The 24,509-nt window shown below is 41.5% G+C and overlaps 1 protein-coding gene across 10 annotated transcripts in view; it reads right to left on the bottom strand.

Moving 5' to 3' along the window:
* The window catches only part of ARHGAP12 (Rho GTPase activating protein 12), a 76,212-nt gene extending 53,411 nt beyond the window's left edge, over positions 1 to 22,801 (bottom strand). For 8 of the 10 annotated variants that reach the window (XM_038125838.1, XM_038125844.1, XM_038125853.1 and 5 more), the window contains exons 1-2: positions 22,375 to 22,801; positions 15,911 to 16,662 (exon numbers count right to left, since the gene is read on the bottom strand). In XM_038125838.1, the coding sequence (XP_037981766.1) occupies positions 15,911 to 16,662; positions 22,375 to 22,786 (1,164 nt within the window). In that variant the 5' untranslated portion in view covers positions 22,787 to 22,801. Of the gene's footprint in view, positions 1 to 15,910; positions 16,663 to 20,533; positions 20,621 to 21,860; positions 22,043 to 22,374 lie in introns of those variants that run through there. The other 2 variants (XM_038125900.1, XM_038125906.1) reach the window with 2 other exon arrangements.
* Positions 22,802 to 24,509: the final 1,708 nt, after the last annotated feature.

The following is a 24,509-nucleotide window of genomic DNA, read 5'->3' as shown; positions in this document are numbered from 1 at the left end:
TTTGTCAGCATTTTGAGAAAACCTGTTTTAACATTAAATCTAACACATTCAATACTTTACATATGAAGTATAAAATAAAACATTTTCCTCACAGCATCTTTAAAAATTAAAACTATTACTAATATTAATTTTTAGTAGGAAAACCTGGGTCAGGAATGTTGGGAATATCTTAAATCAATTTAAGCCAGGGAAGATGCTATATTTTCCTCTCCTCTGCAAACCACTAGGGTATCTCAGTACTCAAAATAAGTTAAAACCCAGAAGTGTCATAAAATCATACCAGTAAGGAAAGAGGACATTTTCTCTCCCCTCCCTCTCCACACCTTCCCAAAAAATAAAAATTTAAGGACAATTTTCTTCAACCTGTAGCAAAACTAGCAGGGACAAAACAAGAGGCTACCACTGAGTCTAGTCATCCTCCCAATTTCAGACATTCCCACAAATGTGAGGAATGAGTTATGGACAATCAAGCTTTTCAGATTTCAGGAAAAAAATTAGGGACATTCCCCCATTTTCAGTTCACTGAGATGGTTAACCCCCAAAAATTAGTAAGATGTAAAACAAACCAGACAAGGAAATATAAACAGAGCTCTACTTTGTGGGATTAATAGGCATTTTTTTCAGACCAAGCAAGTTCAAGAATGGACAAACCTACTTCCATATGCAGAGATGATCAAAAAGGCAGTAAAATCATCTCTACAATAAAAAGCTGTCTGCTGCACAGAATTCAAGTCACCCAAGGCAATACCTTGAAACGTGCCAACAAGTGGGAATACTTGTGCTTCAATACTTCCCTCCTGACTGTGAATTACCAACTTCACTATCCTCAGAACTGCAGCTGTAAGTCAATTCCCAGGTACAATTTGCAAAAACAACCCTAAAATGTTATGAGCTGGCAAACCACACATGTTTAATTAAGAGCAGTTTTACTGGACCTGTGGCCATTTCCCCCTTATTCGCTTTCACAGCTGCAGCCCTAACAGGAAACTTAAAGTCATTTTTCTTCCCTGAGAAGTTGCAAATACACAAGTGATGAAACAAGCTGCATTTTGTAATACAAAATAGAGGTCCTGCAAACTAAATGAACTGGGCTTTGGGGCTTTTGCTTAACTTCTTTATGCTTCTGAGTAAATGCAGAGCAATCGAAAATCCAGTACTCATCCTTTCAGAAGCAGTTAATTGTAATTCTCACAGTACAAACAACTTCTACATGGCCATGAGGATAAAAGAAATTCTGTTGATTGTATGCTACAGTAACCAAGAAAGAACCACAAAACAGCATCAATGCATAGTGCCTATAGCATGTCTATTCCATCTTACATAAAACAATTGGTGAAGCGACTAAAGCAGCGTGTCCATGGTCTAGAAACTTGTTTTTAAAAAAGGGGGAGAGAAAGAGTGTATGCCACAATACTGAAAAAATAGTAATGAATGGGCACATCAACACTTCAACAATAGGGAAAATAACAATTTGCAGGAGATGGTTCTAAAACAGAGACATCAAATATGTGTTCTGTTAGAAAGGGTATTTCTGGTGGATAGCTCAACACAGCTATCCACCCTCCAAAGCCAAAACTAAATCTGAGTATCTCTCCTCTTCCAACAATACTCCTTAAATATAATCCAGTTACGTGGTTCACACAGAAAATTACTGCATTATGTCCATTGGTATGTTTGCAAAACAGGTGTCAGAACATGTTCCAATAGTCCCTTATGTTCTACATGGACTGCTGAGTAATTAAAAGGCTTGGTGCTATCTATGCAAGATAAAACGCTGTGTTTGCTGTAGATGCCAACAGTGTAAGTAACAGAACACACACACAAAAAGTCTTACTCTAGTTTTCTGTGTGGATCTCATTCACTCAGACAAGTATGAACATCTGCTGTAACCAAAGTTTAACAGAAATCCCCCTGCTTGTTTGCAGGTCCTTCTCAAACAAAGTTTGAGGTTGAAAGGCCTCTTATGAAGAGCTGAAACAAAGAGGTACAGCCTGCCAGAAAGGAGGAGGAGGTGTGTGTGGGAAGCAGGTCAAGTATTTTGATATTTGAAGTAGACTCCATCTCCCAAAGCCTGCTGTCACAGTTACACCAACCCAGAGAGGGTCTGCTAAAGATGCACTGATCATAAAGACTGCATCTGGTCTTCCCAGGGATGGCACTGCATTCAAAGTAGAGGCATTCTGACCATGAGCAGCACTGCTGGATTAAGACCATAAAAACCTTTATTGAATTCTGGGCTCCAGGAATGAGATAAAGACTCTCAGAAGTAAGAGATATGAGTGAGAGCAGCCATAAGTGAACCAGACCCTGCAATAAAAATAGGAAGCAGAGTTCTTTGTCACATCCCTGCCCATGCTTCAGACTGCCTGGACTCACTGTCAGCTACCACACCAGGGAGTGGGGAAACACAGTGACCGTTCTCACTTCTCCCATGATTGTAAGACAAAGTCACAACTTTCTAAAAGTAAAATGAACTGACATAATTGATTTCCTTCTGCCATGCGACACCATTTTTCACTGCTGACAAGAAAAATCTGAAAATCATCCAAGCCCTAGGGATCAGAGATTCATTCCAATTTATCAGTAAAATGAAGGACTTATTAAACTGCCCTAAAATCAAGACAAAAAAAAAAAAAAAAAAAAAAAGAAAAAGAAACCAAAAAACACCCACCCCTAAACAAAAGACAGGGAGGAAAAAGAAATAGTCAGATTCAGATATCTGGCACTAACCCTCTCTGAAACTTACTCCTGATGATCCAAGTGAAAGAGGCCACACTAGCACACACATTCCCCTGTGCACTGCGTGCTCCAGATTGCAAAGCATGTTCCAAAATACTGGGGGGGGTGAGACATAATTCAAATTAATTTTTCCAACACCAAATAATGTCTGTGATTTTTTTTCACTGAAGTAGGACTTACAAAGTGTTCTGACAAGTGTAAAACCGTGACTAAATTTAGAGAGTATCTTTAAATGGACTAAAAACATACAGATGCTTTTGTTGCAAGGAATCTATTTTGTAAAATAACATAATTTTAAATTCTAATGTAAAAGCTTTCATGTAAGAAGAGTTGTGTTGCAAAAGACACAAATAAATTACCAGCGCACAGTACACAGGAATGTGCAATGGTACTCCTGTTATACAGCGTGAGGGAGTTCTGAAAACCTTGTCAAAATTCATTAAGAGGAATGTTATGCTTATTCAAAATTACTAAAACATTCCAGCCTTTTTTGACTGTCCTATGCAATAAAGCAAACCTATTAGCAGTACATTATAGCTGAGATGGCAAGAATTCGCTAATGGTTTCATGCTGATTAAGCAACAGGCAGTAAGCGGTGCCCTGTGCCCGCCGCAGCGAGCGCAGCCTCCCCCGTGCTGCTGAATTACAACTCCGTGCTCAGCATTCAGCGGATCAGCCGGAGCCACCATCCTTTGGAGAACGTTCTCATTGAAACTGCAAGTGTCATAAAGTATGGCAGCGCTGTCTGCCAAGCTGTCAGGGGGGAAAAGCGCTTTAAAGGGCATGTATGTTTGCTTGAGTATATAGCAATGCTCTGCACATGTTCTTGCACGCTGACAGAAACCCAGTGTTCATCTGCAGAAAACACAGGTGGAATGGATGCTGAACTTTCGGGGACTCTCAAGAGAAAATTAATTCATAATTAATGTATTTTGAATTACTGGATACACCAACACTTTGTTGTTGATTTCTATGTTGTTTTCCAGCGAGATTTCCATTGAGCTCATATAAAAAGGTGAATTATGCAACTGCAGGCATTGTAGCAGCTCTGGATTCCAGGTCCCACGAGGGTCTGTAGAGTAACAGCGCTGAAAGCTGATCAGTCCTCTGCCCAGAGAGCCTTCTGCAACACTGCTGGCAGTGCCAGAGCTTATCCTGCTGGCTGACTGTTAAGATTTTGCTGTTCAGCCAGATTTAGTACCACAGCTATATTAAAGATAAAAAGCTTATTGGGAAAACTTAAGTGCCTGAATAGGCTTTAGGCTAACATGGCTCCAAATGCTTTTGTCTTCACAAGAGCAGTAATTGAGTATGGAGGGTGATTAGCTCTATCTCCTAAATAACACTTACTGGAAGCGTTAGCTGTGCATTTCTGATTGCCACTGAAATGGGGATTAGAGGACAGGCAAACTATCTGGCACAGCAACAGCACAGCAATCATAACAAAACCTCCAGTGAGGCCTCAAGATGAGCCTTGCAGCCATAAATCCCCTCAGAGGAATTCAGGGAGACATCAAACTGCTAAACTCTGCTAAGAACACATACTTTCCATTTCAGCATATAGAGTCATCTATTTTGAGCAGAAAGCGAAGGTTTATGTCCCCTTTTGCCACGGCAGTGCAGAGGTTTGGGCCATACTGGCTGGCATACCATGACAAAATGCATTTGGTTGCTGCAAGAAGTCACAAGTATCAATTTTTTAAAAAGACACTTGTCATAAATCATGCCTTTATTGATATGCTTAGCATAATGCATTAATATGAGGAGATCCTTCAACATGAAGGAGATTCAGACCAAGAAGCTGTTTGATAGGGTTTTGATTGCTTTTCATAGGCTTCTTTCTCCACACAAACCTTCCCTCAATAAAGACTGAAGCTTAGAGATGACACAAAAACCATTTTCCCCACACTATTCCATTTTTTAAACATATTTAAACCATTTCAGCTAACAAGTAATCTTTTAAATGGTTACATTAACATTAAGACATCATGCTCCCACTTACTTATCTCATTATTAAAACAGATAATCTAAAATTTCATTATTTTAAAAATGTAAATTCATTTTCACCTGGCAGATTTCAAAGAATGTTCACCATATTAGACTTTCTCGTCTTTAAAACCCACTATTCCCTGTAATAGATGATCCTTTATTAAATCTGTATTCAGATCCAGTATCCTCTCACATGTTTACTGTGTAACACTGAATATAATTAGTGGGTTCTATGACAGACAGTAAGACTTTTTTATAAGGTGCAAGACAAAGTCACTGTATAAGGACTTAGAAAAGAGATTACAATTCCATTTTCAAAGGAGTATTTGGTATTTTAGGTCACTGCATTTCTTTGGAATCCTCCCTGTCTCCTAATATATTTAATGGGACATTCACCAGCCTGCCTGAAGCAAACAAACCTTAAGGCAAAAAGCAATAGATGGGAAAAATATTTAACATTAAAATGAATGTATTTCTGTTTTTTCCAATACTTTACATGTGTTTGGTGTTTAAAATTCCTCTGACCAGGACAAATACCTGTGATTTTGGCACTTACAGAAATGAAGTTCACAGCTCCGCTAGAGAAGAATTTTAAAATTAAATTCCCATTATAAGTTGGGCTCTTAACAGGCTCTTTATATATTGTCACCTTCCATATACATAAGTACTCAGCTGTTTAGTTTGCATGTTGAAGTTTCTGAAAAGACCACAAAAATCCCACATATATTGGCATCTGGCATCTGTCACTTATACTGGGGAGGGGGGAGAGGAGAGAGAGAGAGAATTAAGACAAAATGTCACAAGGCCTTCTAAATTCCCAAGACACTGCCTCTATTCTCAAGACAATGCACATGCTACAGCACACAAGCAAAACTCTGAGGTTTTGTTAGGGCTGCTTGAACCCCCTCAATCTCATGTATTTTAATGACTTAGGACAAAGAACGCCTCCTATTACATCACGTATAACATTTCTTTCTGGTAATGAAGGGTAACACAAAGCCAAGCCTCATGCCAGAGAAGACATACAGAGAACATTAGGTCAAGACTTCAGTTTGAAATTTTGCTTTAAAAGACATAATAGGATGAGCAAAATAAGTGGTATCAGTGAACACATTTATATATTTATATGAGGTGTTTCAAATTTTGAGCAGAGCAGGAACATTTCCCTCAGTAGCTGTTTAAGACCACACAAAAGGAAGCCTGTATGTAATTGTGCCATGGTGCTTCTAAGATATTTTTAATTTTCAAATTGAACTGAGCTAGAACAGGCTATGATCACTCCAGTTTTAACACTGGGATTCTGTTTTGCAAAAGTATACTGAATAGCAGGAGGAACATTTTTAGGAATATATCCAACCCACTGTGCCTAACTTAAAGAAGAGATTTTTTTAAGATCACTTTTGAGGACTTTTTAAAATCCTAAAGCCAAGTACACAATTGTACAGACTTTTCTCAAAAAATTCCCAAAATACTCAGCAATAGACTATATGTACTCCTTACAGCAAAATTAAACAAAGCAAAAAATTCTCATGGGAACCTCAACCAGGTTGCATCTTTTTTCCCTCTCTGCAACTACTGAAAATAGAAGTATTTGTTCTTTGACTGTATTTCTTAGTCTGTTTCTCTCTACTTGCAGACAGTTTGTTGGCACCCAGCGTAAGGACAGAAAGCATGAAACACTCAGCCATGCATTTCTGCAGTTTTTCTTCCTCTTTATTTTCCTTACACTAGCAAGAATGTCTTTCATTTCCAATAACAGCTATTTCTGCAAGTCAGTATCTAGAAAAAGAAGTATACCTTTTTCAGTGAATTTTGTGTTTCAACATGAAAATGTTAAAGTAACTCTGCAACTTCCACTTTACTTCAATGACTATTAAACCAGCAACTTTTGTTTCAGATGGCAGTTAAGAAGATATAAAAAGACTCGGTATTTGTGGAATTTTATTTACTTTACAATTCTGAGGCTGCACTCAAGCAGATCCATCCATACCGAGGACAACACAGAAGGCTGGCTCAGGGTCCAAATCACCATTTAACATAATACTTTGAGAAGCAAAGCAGCAGTTTATGGATAGACAGTTACGATAAGGGAGCAGGATAAGCACACACAATTCCTGAGACCATCTATGGGCACAGAATTTAAATGCAACCCTTCAAGCTACTTTCCTCAGAAAATTGATTGCAAAGAAAGAATTTGTCAATGTAGTACCATCTCAGCACACTGTTCACTTCAATTGTTTTAATAAACAGCACACCTAAGACCTGCAGCAGCTGGAAAGAGCTGTTTTACAGCCCTCACAATGCTGTACAGGGAATCATCACTTCTTAGGTTTGGACACAATCTGCTGAGGCTTTAAAGATTTACAAAACAAGAAAAGAAGAATAAGAGTTTAGAGCTAGATTTTTAGCATAACACTCGGGATTTGGATTTTTGTTTTTTCATAAAAGAAAAAAACCCTAAGTACATACCTAAGTTTTGCTCAGATAGTTACAGTAGCAACTTATGAACTAGCAAAAAGCAAAAATGGATGCAATACAGTTTTTACATATATAATTAACTGAAAACTAAGCAAAACTTAAAAATAGAATTTACACCTTCGTGGAGCACAACCCACAACCTTGTGAAACACTGAGACAGGTCTCTCTTTGAGACTGAAGCAAGGAAGAATGAGAAGAAAAACTATCTCAAGTTGAGCATCCCTCACCCTGTGTCTCCTCAGGCAGCCACACAAGCACAACCCTTCAGGCTGGCAAAGGCAAGAAGAATGAAAGCAAGGGAAGATGGAGGCTGGAGCTTTTACTGAGGAGGCTGCAGTGGGTGACTGTGAGGAGCTGCCATGGGCACAAGCGAGCAGATGAGAGAGGGACAGAGGGACAGAGCTGTGTGACCACCGGGCCCCTGGCAGGGCCACACTGCCTCTCCCCACGCTCCTGCTCTCTGCCTAAGGCAAGGCAGCCACAGAGCCTGGCTGTGAAAGCTCTCCTGGGAGGAAGCACTGCAGGTCCCTGGCATAGCTGGTGGGCACCAGCAGCATGGGGTAACCCATACTGCAGCAGGAAAAGCACAGAGCCTCAGGGAAGCATGAAAATGCCATTACAAGTTAGAGTGCAGCACCCGGGAGGGATGAACACAACAAAGTCACAGCCAGGACAAATGGACTTATCTGGATGGCAGAAAAAAAGGCAGCACTGATGAGTACATCTCATGAAGTTGCTGTGAGAAAGCTTAAAGTTGGTAGTCACACTATATGAGGTGCAAATCAAGATCAAAGGGCTATCAAGAAACAAAACAGCTGCCCCTGTTTTTTTTTATATCTCATATATACAGAGAACATAGGTATATATGTATATACCCACACACACAGAGAGTCCCCCATGCCTAGAGCACAATGCAGTTATATATGACAAACATCTTAGCTTTTTCAGTTGGATGAAGATACCCAAGAATTGATAAGGATCGTGCCAAGCATGTTGATAAATCTTCAGTGGTGGGGGCTGGGGGGAGGAAGGAAGCACCTGCATTCAATTTCAATAGGAAAAGCAGTCAAATCAAAGTCACTCAAGAACGTCATTTACTGTTGCAACAATTTAGTGCAGGATAAAGCTTCTTCTAAATACTTAAACAATAGTTATGTGCAAAACTGTAACATTTCTGGTTTACCATTAATAATTTCCAATCAATATCCTGGTGATCTTTCAAGCTCTCTAGAAAATAAATGAGCATGCAATATTACTAGGCATGCTGAACTACCAGCTGAGAGTCCAGAAAGTTTGCTAGCAGTATTTTTGTTTTTATCAGACATAGCATTTTATTACAGTATTGCATAAGCACACTTGTTGCCTGAGTCACATCACATCAGTGACAGTAAAAAGGCAAGTGTGTCCTCAAGTCCTTCACTTCTGCTAACTTTGCACTAGACTGGCTGCCATAAAGGAGTTCCAGGCTGCCATAAAGGCAGCCTATCCACGCTGCCATATCCAGGAGTTCCTTTAAAAAGGAGTCACAGGCTAGTGACAGACTCGTCATAACACTGCCCAGGCCAGCACCATCACCTCTCTGCAGCACTGGAAATAAATATTTGTAGAGCCGTGGCTGGAGCAGCAAAGTGATTCAGCTGAAAAACAATCCACAAAAGCAAAAGATGGCAACTGTGTACACTACACACCAGCAGAAAACAGACATAAAACTCTGCTCTTCAGCACTGCATTTAAACAAAATACAGGGAAGTTACTACATTTAACTAGATGATCTGAAAATCATCCAGAAGCCTTAGGTAAACTATTTTAAAAGGGAATAATAAAAACTAAATTATTTAAATTCAAAATGTAATATGTAATTTCAGATTTAAAATAGGAGTCCAAGTTTCTAATCATGATTTTGATTATAAGTAGACGGTGAAACCAGATAATTTAACATCAAAACTCAACATAAGCAATAACCTAAATTCATTCAGACAGCTCCTCAACTTCTAGCTTTCATTTACAAAACTTATCAGATGGAAAACTAGAATGAATTAAGATACAGACTCCAAACACCTATGCCAGTCTTCACAGCATCATTGTACACAAGCTCCAAATCTCTGGCAAAAGAGTTTACAAACTCTTAAACTATCAAAAGATGGGGGAAAAATATATCAAAATTACCTCCTTTTCAAGATGAAAGAGGCCAGCAACTGCATGTTATTTAGAATACAGAAACACCAAGAAATTTGCATTCTGCATTTTCGTTCTGCACCACTGCCTACTAGTGACATTCTCTATGCTTGTTTGAATGCCTCTCTGCACTAACCTAGCACTTTCATATCTACCAGAATAGAATATAATCTACTAGAAATCTACTGGCTTTCCCAACAACTAGGTCAGAAGACTTTTTAAGATAGGCTAAATTCAAAATTGATACAAATATTCTAACAGTATGTTGTCCAGTTACTCACAATCACAGAAGTCATTTGAAAATGCTCAGTTCTTACTATCCTGAATGACTGTTTTGTCCAGAAGTATTGCCCTCAGCTTTAGAACAAACTCCACATGAAGGCAAAACCCATTTGTCTCTATCGTTTTCAAATCAAACATACCTCCCAAGGCACAGAGACCTATCAGCTGTTTGGGTACTAGATATGCACAGATTTTGCCTGCTTTTTTTTTAAGCACAAATGTCTACTATTCCAGAGAGCTGCCTAAAAAAAAGGAAAAAAGTGTTTTGCATTTTATTCTACAGAGTCATACGTTCCCTGATGTTTTGTCACACTGCTGTGAAACAAATGATACTTTCTTTAGGATTCTACAGAATAACAGCACCTTTGTTCTACAGGCAAGCACTGCAATATTAAACAACTGCCTAGATTGTAACCAGGTAAAGACACAGCAAAAGCAATTGTTTGTACCCAGAGTTATGTGAGAGAACAAAATAGGATCAAATATTCTCAAAACAGTCTCATGCAGGGTTTTACCTGTAACAGCCTTTTCTGTGTCTGGTGGTTCCCTACTTCAAATGACAGAAGCACTGCCAACGAGAAAACCAAATCCCCAGTATCTCCAGCTGCTTTCAACTTAGGCAGCAGTGAGACAAAACACCCATTCCTCTTCCTAGGACTGCTTTCCTGTTTAAGCATTTACTGCACCATCCCTAAAGACTCTGTCATCACCCTGCTGAGGCTGGCACTTGGCGAGTTCAAAAGAAAAGGCAGGTGGGACACAGGCACCAAAACTGACACATTGCACACTAGAAATTACATTTTCTAGGTAAAAACAGAAAAATCAATTCCATATTATGACTATTTTCCTTACACAGTGCAGCTTGAGCTTCATTTGAGCTAGGAATCCTACCAGGATAAAAGACACGGGTTTATTCATCTAAATCAGTGCCATCAAAGTTCCATTTCATCATTTTCTGCATGAAATTAGGGTAAATAGGGGTGCAAGAGTCAAAAGACTGTGCTGGCACTTGCAGAATTTTGACAGTGCACTAGATGTTTGTTTCAAGTGAGAGCACAACACAAAGCTGCATGTACCAAGCAGATCTGTAGCTTATTCAGCTGAGCATTCCAACACCAGTATTAGAACAAGCCAGTCAACTAAAACCAACTTGTCTCACAGGTCGTGATTTTGTGACAACTGCCTCACACAGATAACACTGATGCTTGCTGTTTATTTTTTTAAGGAAGCTCAATCTGATTTGCAGCAGGGATGTGCAGAGGAGCATATGGGATACGGGCTGTAGGCAGCGTATGTGCCACACAAGGGCTGCTCATTTTAGGGCACCTAAATCCAGATTTACTCACCTGGGCTGAGAGGGAGAACGATCAGCACCCTAAATTACATATTCAAACTACAGAGAGGCTGATCACAAACAGCAGCACTGTAAGTGATACTATCCAGACCTGTTGACACTGTGTAGGGGGAAAAAAAAAAACACATACACAAAACCAGCCAGGAAAAATATTCCTTAATATTATCTGTCCAGAACCTTTGAGTTATTAACATAATTTAGCAAGCATTTCAAGCTGTTTACAAAGCTCTAGCAGCAGCTACCGAAACCACAGAAAAAAAATATTAATGTTTTATAAAACTCCTTAAATTATAAAGCTTTTAGTTCCTTGTCATTGAAAGTTATTCTTCGCCTCATCATAATGTGCATATTTCAGCATTTAACATCATTAGAATAACAAATGCTGTTTTTAAGAAAGCAAGAGACTAAAGGATGGTACTTAAAACATAATTCAAACTACTACATTATACATATCACCATGAATCTGCAAACATGTTCAGTTTTATTAAGAAAAAAATCTTGTATGCTTCCTTCATATTGTCAAATTACTCATCTCTAGGACAAATGAATGAAATAAAAATGAAATTTAAAAAATAGCATGAAACTTCTTACATAAAAGCAAACTGATTCTCTGCCCTGCAAAACAGTGATAGCCATTTATTTAAGAGGTTTAATGTTTGACCAGCAAGGCAGTCTAACACTAATAACCTGCCACCAGTCTTTCAACTAAGTGACCAAGTCAAGAATGCCAAGATATCCAGAAGATATGCTCTGACATCCACAGAAACAGAAAATATTTTGTTTTCCTGACTAAAAACTTACTGCAATCACACAGAAATTGCAAAGGCAAGACAGAAAGAGCTCTTTAAGATCTTTACTACTCAGAATTAATCAAAGCAAAACAGCCATCCTGGTGATAATCCCCTTTAGTGCTTCACAGTTTATGCAATAGTCAATTACTAAAGAGGATGAAAGACAGAACAATCTTTGCAAATAGGTCACTGTCTATATTTATAATGATTAAAACCAACCTGCTGCTAAAAGTAACTTTTAATAAGCATAAAAAGTAACATTAAGACTGTGCCATGTATTTACTCTTAAATACACTCTATGTCTGCTATGACAAAAGAGAAGGTAAGACGCATCAGAAACAAAGTTATTTCCCATAGGTTATGCATTAGCATTGCCAAAAGCAGATTTTAATTTCTGTCTGTAATTTTATCACAAAGTATCATCCTCAAAGATATCACCTAAATGTTCTTAACATGATCTCTGAACTTATCCAACTCTCTCCCTGTCTGCACACCTTCCACCTTCTCTCTCAAAACTTGGTAGGAAAGCAACAATTGCCCAGGGTGCTTTTTAAAGACCATTTGTAATGTCTTCTCCTTTTGCTTCAGCTTTTCCTGCCCGTTTGGGCATGCCTGAACGTGTTAGTGCCTTTTTTTTTTTTTTTTTTTTTTAACTTCAGAACAATTACCCTGGTCTCTGCTTCTACTGCACACTGCTCAGACATCCCATCTGCTCTTTCAAGTACTGTCCGTATCTGCTAAAGAATCACTCTTTCAGAACTTTCCTTCTTTCCCATATCCTTGGCCTCCCTGAGGAATATTTTTGCCCTTTCCTTGGGATCAGGACATGACACCTGACACCATTTTCCTAAAATCTTATTGAACTTCATTGACTCTCACAGCTTTGAGTGCCCCCATTGTCTCAGTGATTCTTGTGCATTCACTCAAACCATTTCATTCAGTTCCAATTCGACCTGCAGTTACTGTCAACACCGGAGATTTAAATCTGGTTAAACTGAAGCTTGTTTCCTCTCAAGCCCTACTTCCTCTAATTACCTCCAGCCTCCCACAGTTCAAGTCCATAAGCTAACGCATGGTTCTTGCAATGCCTTATGCACCAGAGTGGCAACCAACAGTTGCAATTTCTTTGCATAAAATGCCAAAAATGTTTATTATCCAGTCCGGATGTTTCTCTCGACCAGACCCCTTGCTGCATCTTCATTAGCAAACACTTCTGCTCACACTGCCACATCTCTGTCCTTCACACATTTCATCTGCTAAACCATCCTTCCTTTATGCATTACTTTGGAGGCTCTAGATCTTCCAGCATTTCCACAGCCATTAAGCCTATGACTTCAAGACTGTACAGTTGCAGAACGAGCACTTCATTACTGGAAAGGAGGAGGAGGAGGAGGAGGATAATCTTCAGGGAATAATGTAACCACTTCTTAGAAAGATCTCACAAGAGAAGCATTCCTCTGTATCTCATATATTTGTACTCAAGGACAGTGAAAACACACTAAAGGTCAGGCTAAAGCTGAATGCCATTACCTCAACACTACCAAAAATTACTTACATGAAGGCATTACTAAGGTAATTCTAGCTTCTAATCTTACAAATTTAAGACAAAACACCTGTATCTTAGAGTTTATTATAATGCAGACTGCATAAAACTGAACTCCACGGCAGGCAGGGGAGGGAGAAGCAGTCAGTCTTGTGAAGTGAAATCCTGTTTGTGCGTGAAAGCCAGGAACTTGATGTTCTCACTACAGACTAAGAGCAATAAAAACAGCTTTCTGAGCCATTAATTTCTACACAGCTGATTTCTACTAAACAATGCTCATTATTGAAAGAATTCTAAAAAAACTGCCAAGCTGTTCCAGTGCGAAGGCTGGCATTCTGAACATCTAGACTGAGCTAACGGTGACATCAGTTCTACCACTGCTTTAATCCCCACGGCTACTAAATGTCAAACATTTTCATTGTATCTAAAGACCTTGCAATTATGCACCATGAGATTAAGTTACAAAATAAAGCAAACTGCAAGGCGTAGCAAGCATCCACACTCTTGCTGCCCAAGATTCTCATAATGGCAAGTGAAACTGCCAAGTATTTTCCACAGCCAAAATGTGGCATTTTTAGCATTTGTTATTCTTAAACACTGTGAAAGCTCCCCCCTCAGACCATCCATAACACAGTGTCTACAATACATGCATTGCTGCTCCACTCAAATATAAATTTATAAATCAGTTGTAGTGTTGAATAAAGTATAGTGGGGAGAGGGAAGAATGATGAAAAGATTAAGTGTCACTGCATCAAGAGGCACAAAGTCCAGTGGAAACTGAGCTGCAGGCCATATATTTATTATTGACAAAAGACACCCATGTAATATTAATTCCATCTGCTTTAGAGAAGGAAATGCATCAAATTATAATCGACACAGAAGAAGGAACTGTCCTACCACGTAATATAAATTTTAATGTGGTAAACTATTTAAAGTAGGATATACTTTCTAAACATTCCTTGGTATTTTCATGATTTGTTTGGCAATTGATTAATATGGCAGTAACATGCCAACACACACTTCTAAAATAAATATCTAGTAATCACTTCATTGTGCCAAGTTCTGAGCGGTTCATATCAACTACACTGAGCTAGGGCAGTGCTATAAAGAAAGTGCAAGAAAGCTCATGGATTCTCACACTATGTAAGAAAGACATTACTGAAGAAAATAAACTAAATTCAGTAATCCCATTCATTCCATAATATTTGGGGGAGGGGTGATGAAGTTAAAACTAACATAAAATATACACATATTAGAGACATGATGTCCCATAACTACAGAAACTCTGAATATCAAGAATGAAGCCAAGAATATAGTAGGATATTGAAAAGCTATGGATTCTGGGTGTTTCAATAAATATATATACACACAGTTCAAGACTCTGTAATTCACCTAATCAATCTTGTATCTCTAAGATCTTCCCATACTGACTCGTTCCTAAGCAGCTTTGTCCTCGTTTCTTGTTAGCAAACTACTGATTCACAGCTCTCAATGGTAAAACCTTTCATGTCTAATGTTAGCATCAAGTTTGATTTGAAATACTCTGGTACTCTGAACACATGCTGCCAAGTGGGATTTACTGTAACAATCAGTTTTTATCCAAGCAAAAACAGTTTCACACTACAGATTAAGTTCAAGAGTAGGGAGCTTTGAACAGAATTTAAAATAATTGAACATGTCCCTAAAGAAAGATGGGGAAGGCAAGTGTGAGGCAGGGAATTATCTACATACACACATATATAAATATATAACTATGTGTATGCACACATACATCACTGGTTTAAGAGCAAACCTGGATTACAATAGACTAATTAACTTGGTTACCCATACCAGAAGTGACCTGATTAAGTCAGAGTTCTAATCTTTTGATGGGGGCAGGGGATGCCTGTTAAAAAAAAAAAAATTAAGAAGTGAGAGAAACTGCTTTACCAAGGACAAAGGCCGTCAATGCTCAGTTTTAGCCTGAAGTAGGAGTACATCATTCCTGAGATTCTTCCATACTAATTAACAAACTCACATGTTTTGAGTTTTAATCCAGAGTAAAGTTGTGAGAAGCAGAATTGGCAGGGCTGACTCATTAAAACAGTCCACAAATAAAATGATCAAGCCAGAAATTCAACTCCATGTAAGTCTTAAGTGTAATTAAAACCACTAAGACATTAATTTACAGTTCTTATGTTATCCATACACACTTAGGGAAAACTGACAGTAACTTGCACATTTCAACAGGCCAAGTCATGAGGAGTTACAGCAGTAGGCTCCCTTCCTCTGAAAGAAAATATAACCCAAATTCCATGTCATATTAAAACAATCTTAATATGGAAACACTATTGTTCTTTCTTTAAATCAGAATAATGTAAATGGAATCAATTTCCACAGAAATTCTGCAAGAACTAAACACATGAACTCTTTCAATTTCAGGAACAATTTAAAGCTGAGAGAAGACATTTTTATTTGAACAATTGGAAATTTTTGGGAATAAGTCTCAAAACTGTAGCAGACAATTATGGCAATAAAAAAAGAAAACAAACCAGACACGGTGGCCATTTTTCCACCTACCTGCACTTGTTCTGTGGAACTACTACTGAGTTCATCTCCGGACTCTGAATCTTGGTGAATTTTTTCTGAGCCTTCTCCTGCTGAATCACAAGATTGTTCGTGCAAAAAGCTGGTCTTCTCTATTTCCAAGAACTCTGGGCATGGGAAATGACCCATGGAAATGGTTCTAAACTGATTGGAAACCTTGGGAGATTGCAACTCGTTATTAAGTTTTCCATTGTTCTGGGTAAGGTCCAGACTCAAACCAAAAGTTTGACAGGGGCTATTGTTCGGTCCCAGATTTTGATTGGCATCTCGAACTAAGCAAGACACTTGAACTGGAGAAGATTTTCCAAAACTAGAAAGCTCTGGTGACTTATTCACATTTTCTGTTGATCTCTGTAACCCATGTGTCAGCTTCAAGGTGTTATTTGGCAACATGCTTGCCTGCTTCACAGGTGGCATCAGTGCTTTCCGGGGTATTTCCTTCACATATTGAGCTGGCACATAAAAGGGTTTGGAATTTTCGTCTCTTTTGACTTGCCACCAATCATCATTAGTCTTTTTCACTAAGATGTATTTCTCCCCTTGCTTGATCACAATTTTCTTGTCCTTGGCCTCATACTCATAGTCATACTCCACTTGAATGTAAAATTGTCCAGGAAGCATCTTCCCACCCTTATCAGCCATTTCTATCTGAAAATATTTCACCTTTTCAGACAAAAGGTAAGCAACATTCTGTTTCAATGTTATTTTCCTGTTAATGTTCAGAGCTGTAAGAAAAAAAAAAGTATATGTAATCAAGTGGCTGTTTAAGAGCACTTTGGATAAAAAACAGTTTTTAAAAAATCCTGCCTACTTAGACTAATTGATGGAAACATGCAGTATTTTCAGATATCCTTCTAAGTGTTGAAATAGAAAATCAGTAGAACAACTTAGGTCACCGATTGAACTGTCCTATTCACACAAGCCTGCTGCTATCAAGTGGCTCATTAGCTTCATTAATTAATTAGTTATTGTTTCTATTACTGATTAACATTGATTGATCACTGGGGATTTGGTGAGGGGGCTGATCTGAGTCAATCTCTTGCTTACATTTAGGCTTAAATAAATAAGCCTAAATAAATAAATAATATAGGCTTAAATGAATAATTTCTTAAATAAACTGTTAATACAGTAGTTTTAATCAAAATATTCCAAAGAATACTTATTTACCTCAGAGAAAACCTGATCTAACCAAATGTTTAAGGGCTAAATCTTAAAACGCAAACAAAAACCTCCACAGCGACAAAACAGGACTATGAACCAAAATGGGTAATGAAATAATTAATACTACATGAAAATTCTGAAAAGTACTTTTCAGCATCTTTATAATCCAGACAACTGCCACTGCATCCACACCCATGAACAAATTCTATTTAATCATGTAGCATCAATGTCCAAATTCACTGGTGGGTAAGCATTAGTCTTGCCAGCTTGCACTGAACACAAGATAGTAAATTAACAGGAAAGGTAGGATTTTTAACCTTGAAAATCAAAGCATGTAAGATCTCCATCATTCACACAGAAAGCAGGAGAATTCAAGTAAAATGTTGCCCTATTTAATCTTATGAAGATTAACAAACATATCTTTTTATTTTTAAATGCACATTTCACAAATGAGAAAAGTTACGTAGAAACTTGCAGCTCTGCAAGTTAAGACTTTGTGATGAGGTTTGTAGCCTTTACCCTGCCATAGAGTGGAACTAATGCAATTCCATGCAGGCACACACATGCAGAGCGAACTCAGCTGCTAAATGGGACTAAGGACAGAAATAACAACAGAAAAGAACTTCTGGGGAGATCTAAAGCAGAAACCACTAAGGATCATTCAATTTTCTTTTGCCATTTCTGTTATTTGATCTGAACCTTGAAAAAATACATTTGACTCATAACTCAGAGACCAAGCAGAAGGTAAAAAGCTAAAGTATTACACCAAGACAGAAGTGCCCATCTTTAATCTGTGTCTCTCTCCCACAGACCATCTTCTTTTACTTCCAAGAAGCATTTCCTACAGGTAATCAGGAAGCCACCACCATTTTCAAGGCTCCAAACAGAATCACAAAGTCAGATTTACAATTTTATCAAAGACTTGACAGAAGGAATGATGGTACCAAATTCAACAAAGCTGACAATAGGAACACAAAGCAGTAGAAAAGAATGCCAGGCTTCTGGTGTTTACTCTCTACCACAAAATGGTACGATGACATTCAAAGTCTATTTACAGCCTCAGTACAAAACAACTTGCTTACCTGCTATTCTACATAAATAGGTGTTTTTAAGTGCAGCTCTGCAGTTGTTTAGCAACAGCAGCAGAAGGTAAGCATGAACAAATTGCAGCCATTCCCACTCTCTTCCTAGTTTTGGAAGCTCTACCATGCAAATGCTATTTTTTTCTTCTTAGCAAACCTGACTCCTTCCAACACTTCTTCAAAGCTGCTATCAACCCCTTTTACAGCTTCGAGGTCAGACTTCAGAAAAATGCAAGTCTTACCAAGCTGCAGTCTACCTCAAAGCTCTGTTACCTCAAAAAGCTGAACCATAGGACAAGGATCCATTCAAAATCTCCTTCTCCCACACAGAAACCAAAGAGAGAACATAAGCCTCTGGCTTCCCACAGGACTAACAAATGTTTAAAAGCTTGGATTTTTCATTCCTTTTTTGCTGGTTCCATATGACTATTTATTGAGAATGAGCGCTTAACATTTTTTCAAAACAGAAAGGTTCAACAAGTTGCATGTTATGTTTAAAAAAAAACCAGAATTTTGAATAATACAAGTTAAATAAAACAGAACCGCTACAAAAATAGCTCTACCCACTTTTGAAGTAATTTTTGCGGCCTAATGCCTTTCTAAAAAATAACAACAAAAAGGAAAAAACAAAAATAAGCAGCACAATTTTTAGTCTTTCATCAAAGCTGCAAAATTATCAAGTCAATAGCAAACATTTGGTAATGTTGAACATATGATTAAAGAGAGACAGGCTGTGTTCAGCCAGAATACTAAAACAGTTTTACAAACAGATCACATCACCAGGATTGAGCAAGGCTCTAATTCTCCTCCTCAACCCAAAAAAGCAAGAAATATGTATGGTATAGGTGGGAAATTAACCCTGAAAATCAGCAAACAACTACCACGGCCTTGATTTCACAGATTCAAATGAATTAATTTTTGGTTTGTTTTAATGTTTTTAATGCAGCTCTTGTGTCACAAAAGGTAGACTGCCTGTACTCTCTGCAGCCCAGGGGACAGCTAATTGCAGTGCCCTTTCATGAAGCTGTCTCATAGAACACAGTTTAAAGAGCCACGGGAGCCTTGGTCAAACCTCTGCTGTAAGGGGCTCACAACAATGCAGGTGTGAATGCACAATATTGACACTCGGAGTACTGACTTCATTGTGCTACTAGTCACCAGCTGAAGTGATGCGGCTGGTCAGTCCTTGGAACCTCACAGTACTTTTTATTCCTTACCATTTACCGGTCATGCTCGATGGCATCCACATTGGTAAAGAAGGTTGAATTACTCTAATTAGAGGATGATAAGTATGAAAAATAATTTACTTCCACAGAGAACATCTGTAGGCTTTCATACCTTAAATAGTGTCTCCGTATCTGATTGAGATATTAATAACAAATGGCCTCACTAAGAAAACCTATGTTCATGAACGCCAAAAAAGAGACTCAGACCTCGCTTTTCTCCTGGTGAATAAAACCCCAATCGCTACTGGCAAATGATCAAAGGTGGGTCACTTCCCCACATGGACACACAAGCCACCATTTCACGGGGCATTCCCGCTGTCCCACGGGAGCGGAGCCTGGCGAGGGCAGGCACGGCACCGGCAGCGGCAGCCGGTGCGAGAGAGGCGAGCAGGGCTTTCACTCGACACCGGGGCAGAGAGATCCCTTCGGACTCCGGCTGCGATGGAACCGTTCCCATCTCTTACTCAGCTAAGGCTGAGTAAGGCTGGCAGCCCTGGGTGCTCGCAGAGGTCAGCTCCTCCCTTCCCCCACCCCTCCGCCCGCGGGCGCGCCCCTGCCCTGGCCAGCCCTGCCCCACCGGCCCCTCCCGGCACCGGGCCCTGCCCCACCGGCCCCTCCCGGCACCGGGCCCTGCCCCTGCCCCACCGGCCCCTCCCGGCACCGGGCCCTGCCCCTGCCCCACCGGCCCCTCCCGGCACCGGGCCGGCCCTGCCCCACCGGCCCCTCCCGGCACCGGGCCCTGCCCCTGCCCCACCGGCCCCTCCCGGCACCGGGCCCTGCCCCACCGGCCCCTCCCGGCACCGGGCCGGCCCTGCCCCACCGGCCCCTCCCGGCACCGGGCCGGCCCTGCCCCACCGGCCCCTCCCGGCACCGGGCCGGCCCGTGCCCCACCAGCTCCGGGGAACTCTCCCCACAAGCGGGTGCACACGCAGCACCCGGGGTTCGGCATGCCAACACTTGCCTCTGGCTACATTTTTATGTGCGTCCCCACAAAACGAGACTGTTTTTATCTAGAGCCGATGTGACAGCTCCAATCACCCTCAGACGGGCAGGGTTCGGAGAGCTGTAGGTGCGCTCAGAGCTCAGCCTTTCCCAGAGCGACCTAAACCCAGCAGCTACACCCTCACCTCCTTACAGCATCCAGTCTTAGCTACAGAATGATGCTCTCTCGATTGATCCTGAAGTCCATGCAAACACTTGAAAGAAGCACGGTCCTAAGACACAGAATCATAAATATGATCATATGTGATACACGTACAATCTGCTCATCTATCGTATGAGACATGATCACCCCTACCTTTATCCTAGAATTCAAGACTCACCCCCACCCTCTCTTGTGAAATTATCAGGCATAGAGCATTTACTTCTCATCTTCCAGAACCAGGTAACTGAGTCTTGGGAAATAACCTAAAATACTTTTTGCTATTTCTTTTATTTTCCTCTAGGGAAAACAAACAAACAAACAAAAAAAAAAACCTTACTGGGGACAGGGAATTGTTACTTACTTTCCAATACAAGCAGATAATAAATTGTTTAAAATGCTACTGAGTACTAACAGATCGCCTTAAATTTCTTTGTGTGACCTTGTTCACAGTGTCCTACAAAGCAGCAGCAGTTGACTTGTGTAATCTTTTTCCATTTTCAGCATCAAACTTCACCCACTACTGAAATGAACCCTTGTGCAGCGCTGAGACAGAAATAAACTCAATTATGATGGCTAAATTAAGACAAATTCTTAACAGTTCAGGCCAGATGAGATACCCTGGCAACACCTCAACAGATTCCATGATTCTGCTTCTACCTGGGCAGTTTCCTTAGGGGTTCAGTCTGTTTCTGCAGGACCACTGCCTGGGAGACTGGTCTCTTGTCAGACTTCAACCCCACTGATACCTTTCTTCCCAAGGGGCACCACTGCTTGTCCAGCACACCTGACTCCTCAGCCAGTATTTTTCTGCAGACCAATCCTCAGCAGTGCCTGTAAGAGCCACCCTCGGCAAAGCTCGCATTGAGAGCATGCAAAAGTTGCACACAAATAGAGGCAAATGGAAAGGACAGATATAACCAAAACCAGACAACTTACAAGCTGTATGAAAACAAGCTTAGCCCTTCACTCTTTCCTCAAACACGCTTCGAAATCGAGCACTACTCGCAAGTAAACTACCTACCCGGAGCTCACCCGTCTTTAAACGCTAGAGGCATAATAAGCAACCATTTAATAATTGCCCGTGACTCAGAGCACTGAATAAGCGATGCATTTTAAACAAGTGTCAGGACAACTTTTCAGCGCCGCTGCAGCCCGCGCCCCCCCTCCCCCCGCTCGCTCGCTCGCTCGCTCGCTGCCAGCCCCGCTCGCTGCTCGGTGCGGGCTTTTGTTGAGTTGTTGACTGCGAGGACTGGCTATAAATAGCCCGGCACGGCCGCCCCGACCAGCCCAGCCCAGCCACCCCAAGTTACCGCGCTCAAGTTCGCAGAAGGGCGGCAGATCCCCCAGGCCCGGCGGGGGCGCCCGGGAAGGGCGGCGGGGCCGCCGCTGCCTGCCTTTGTCTCCCGCAGGTGAGCGGGCGCCGCTCGCACACGGCAGCGCGGGCGGCCCGGCCCCGCCGCCCGGCAGCGCGGCCCGCGGCAGCGCCCAGGTGCGGAGCTGCCTCCCGGCGCCGCCAACTCGGCGCTCCCGGCGCCACCCGCGGAACGGAGCCGCCGCCGCCGCCGGGGGCAGCGCGGGGCGGCGCCGCCCGGACCCCCGGCGGGCGCGGGGAGCGCTCCGCGAGGCGCCCCGGGAGAGGCAGGCGGGAGGCGGCGCCGGGGGGCTGCGGCCGCTGCGCCGGCCCGGGGGCGGACGTGCCCCCGCGGGGCCCCCCAGCCCTGCCCGACCGTCCCGGTGGCGGCAGCGCCGCGCTCGTCGCCGCCCTCATCCCCGTCCCCATCCCCGCCCCCCCGGCGGGCCGAGGGGCGCGGCGCAGCCACCCACCTGCCGCCCGGGCCCCGCTCCGGCTGCGGCGGCTCCCGCTCCGCTCCCGCCGCGGCCCCGGCGAGTGTCGGCTCCGGGGCACGGCGGCGTCACCGTGGGTCACGTGCCGGGGCGGGCCCGGGCGGGGGTGGGGCGGGGGGCGGTGCCCGGGACCGCCCGGCCCCCGGTGAGAAATCGGTGATCGCACCGGCCGCGCCGTCCTCCTGCCGTGCACCTCGCCGCGGGCTCTGAAGTGCTCCGGTGCGGCTGCTGGAGCGACGCCAACAGCTCCCGAGTGATGCGGAGTGTGAAACACCCAGGCCGTTCTGTCCCCGGTGAAACGAACAGAGGGAAAACAAAAACCACGCACCTTCCTCGCTGCAAACAGGGGTCGGTCTGACTGTTTAGTGGACGATACCTGAAGAAACCACATTTTTTAAATAGTTGCCCAAAGAGAGATAATAAGAAATAGTCCTTGACATTTATTTCGAGTTAATTCGCTCGGTATCTCCTACTATATAAAAAAAAGTTTTCAAACATTGTTTGAAAATATTTAGGCGGCCTTCACAGCATTTTCAAATTGTAAGTAATCTTATCTTTCTCTTTGAAAAAGCAGTATCTAGTTCTCCTGGTTGCAAAGATAACCTTGAAAGCATGAACTGACTGTAACTGATACAGCAGTATCTGAATGAATCTGCAAACAGCCTGAAACAATGGCATGGAGACATAAACTGTCTGCACTCTATTAATCTAACAAAGAGTAATGCTGGTCTAACTTCTTCTTTGACTATTTTAACACACGGAAGGAGGAAGGAGACAGTAAAACCATCAAAAGGTGGAAAGAACAGGTTTGCTGAGGGAAGGACAAGTAATGGGAAAAGACCAGAGAAGTGCCAGTAGGAGAGAAAAACAGTCTTTATCTGAGGAAAAGATGAAAACAGCATCAATAGGTTTAATTGAACATGTGGACATATTTTCATATGGAATTGCAATCCATCTTGAACTTTCAATATTGACAGTTCCTTGAAATCTCATGTGTGTTATGCAACAAACTTGCAAGACAAGTAGAAAACACTGCATACACCTTAAAGCTTCTTCTTCTCGAACCTGAATACTTGTGAGAATGTCCCTGTGACACCAAGGATCATTTCACTTTGGGCTGTCTGTTCACAAAACATAATTATTAAAATTCTGTTGGTGTTGTAAGACTGATAACACTGTCACACCCATGCGTTCAGCAGTTATTCACAGGGTCTGCAAAAAACAGACTAGACATTTCTATTGTAAGGGAAACAACATCTTGTATATAGATGTCCATTTAAAAAGGCAGAAGATGTGTAAAAGGACAGTAGTTTTTTATTCATGCTCAGTCTTTTGTAAATTACACATACATGAAAAAGATATAAAGTAATTCTTGGATGTTTCTGTCTAGTAGGATTCTATCTGTATGCCCAGTTTTGTGGTAAAAAATAACGTATTTGGGACACTTGGGTACTTCTGAACAAGCTGACTGCATTTTACCTGCTGACATGCCTGAGGTGTATATAAAAGCATCCCAAAAATCAGTCACAGTAACCACATTGTAATTATCCTTCCTTACTGCCAAGGCTTCGCTAGAGTGCTGCAGGATATGGCGTTAGTGATTCAGTCTGAGGCACTCTTCCCTCTGAGTCAGGGTTGAACCATTGGTCCCACATAAGATCAACAGGCATAATAGGGCTGAAGGTGCCAGAAGATATGTAATTTTGAGTCCCTGCCCAAGTGCAGTCATGAAAGATTCCACATTACAAATAAACTGTCCAGCCCAAGTTCCAATTTTAGTATCTGTTGCGTATTCTGCCTATGAAGGATTTCTCTGCCATTTCACTGGACTAGAAAGAGCTAAAGTTCACAACCTTTACCCACCGTGACTTGTTTTTCCCAGAGAGGTAGGAATGCTGCCATACTCATACCTCAGATGGGACTACATGAATGTATTAGTTGGAAACATCCAGTACATGTACTGACCTCACAAATCCCAGACTGAAAGAACTGCCAACTGTAATTGCTTTATGTAGTACATGCAAGTTATGGTAGAGAGTACAGGACTCAATTCATGTATCTGTTGTGTTCTGACTGTTCTGTATCATACCTTGCACACAACAACACCAATCTCT

This window comes from Motacilla alba, chromosome 2, assembly GCF_015832195.1.
Source record: "Motacilla alba alba isolate MOTALB_02 chromosome 2, Motacilla_alba_V1.0_pri, whole genome shotgun sequence".
In the NCBI taxonomy this organism is placed as follows: Eukaryota; Metazoa; Chordata; class Aves; order Passeriformes; family Motacillidae; genus Motacilla; species Motacilla alba.
This window is presented reverse-complemented; position numbering and strand designations above follow the sequence as displayed.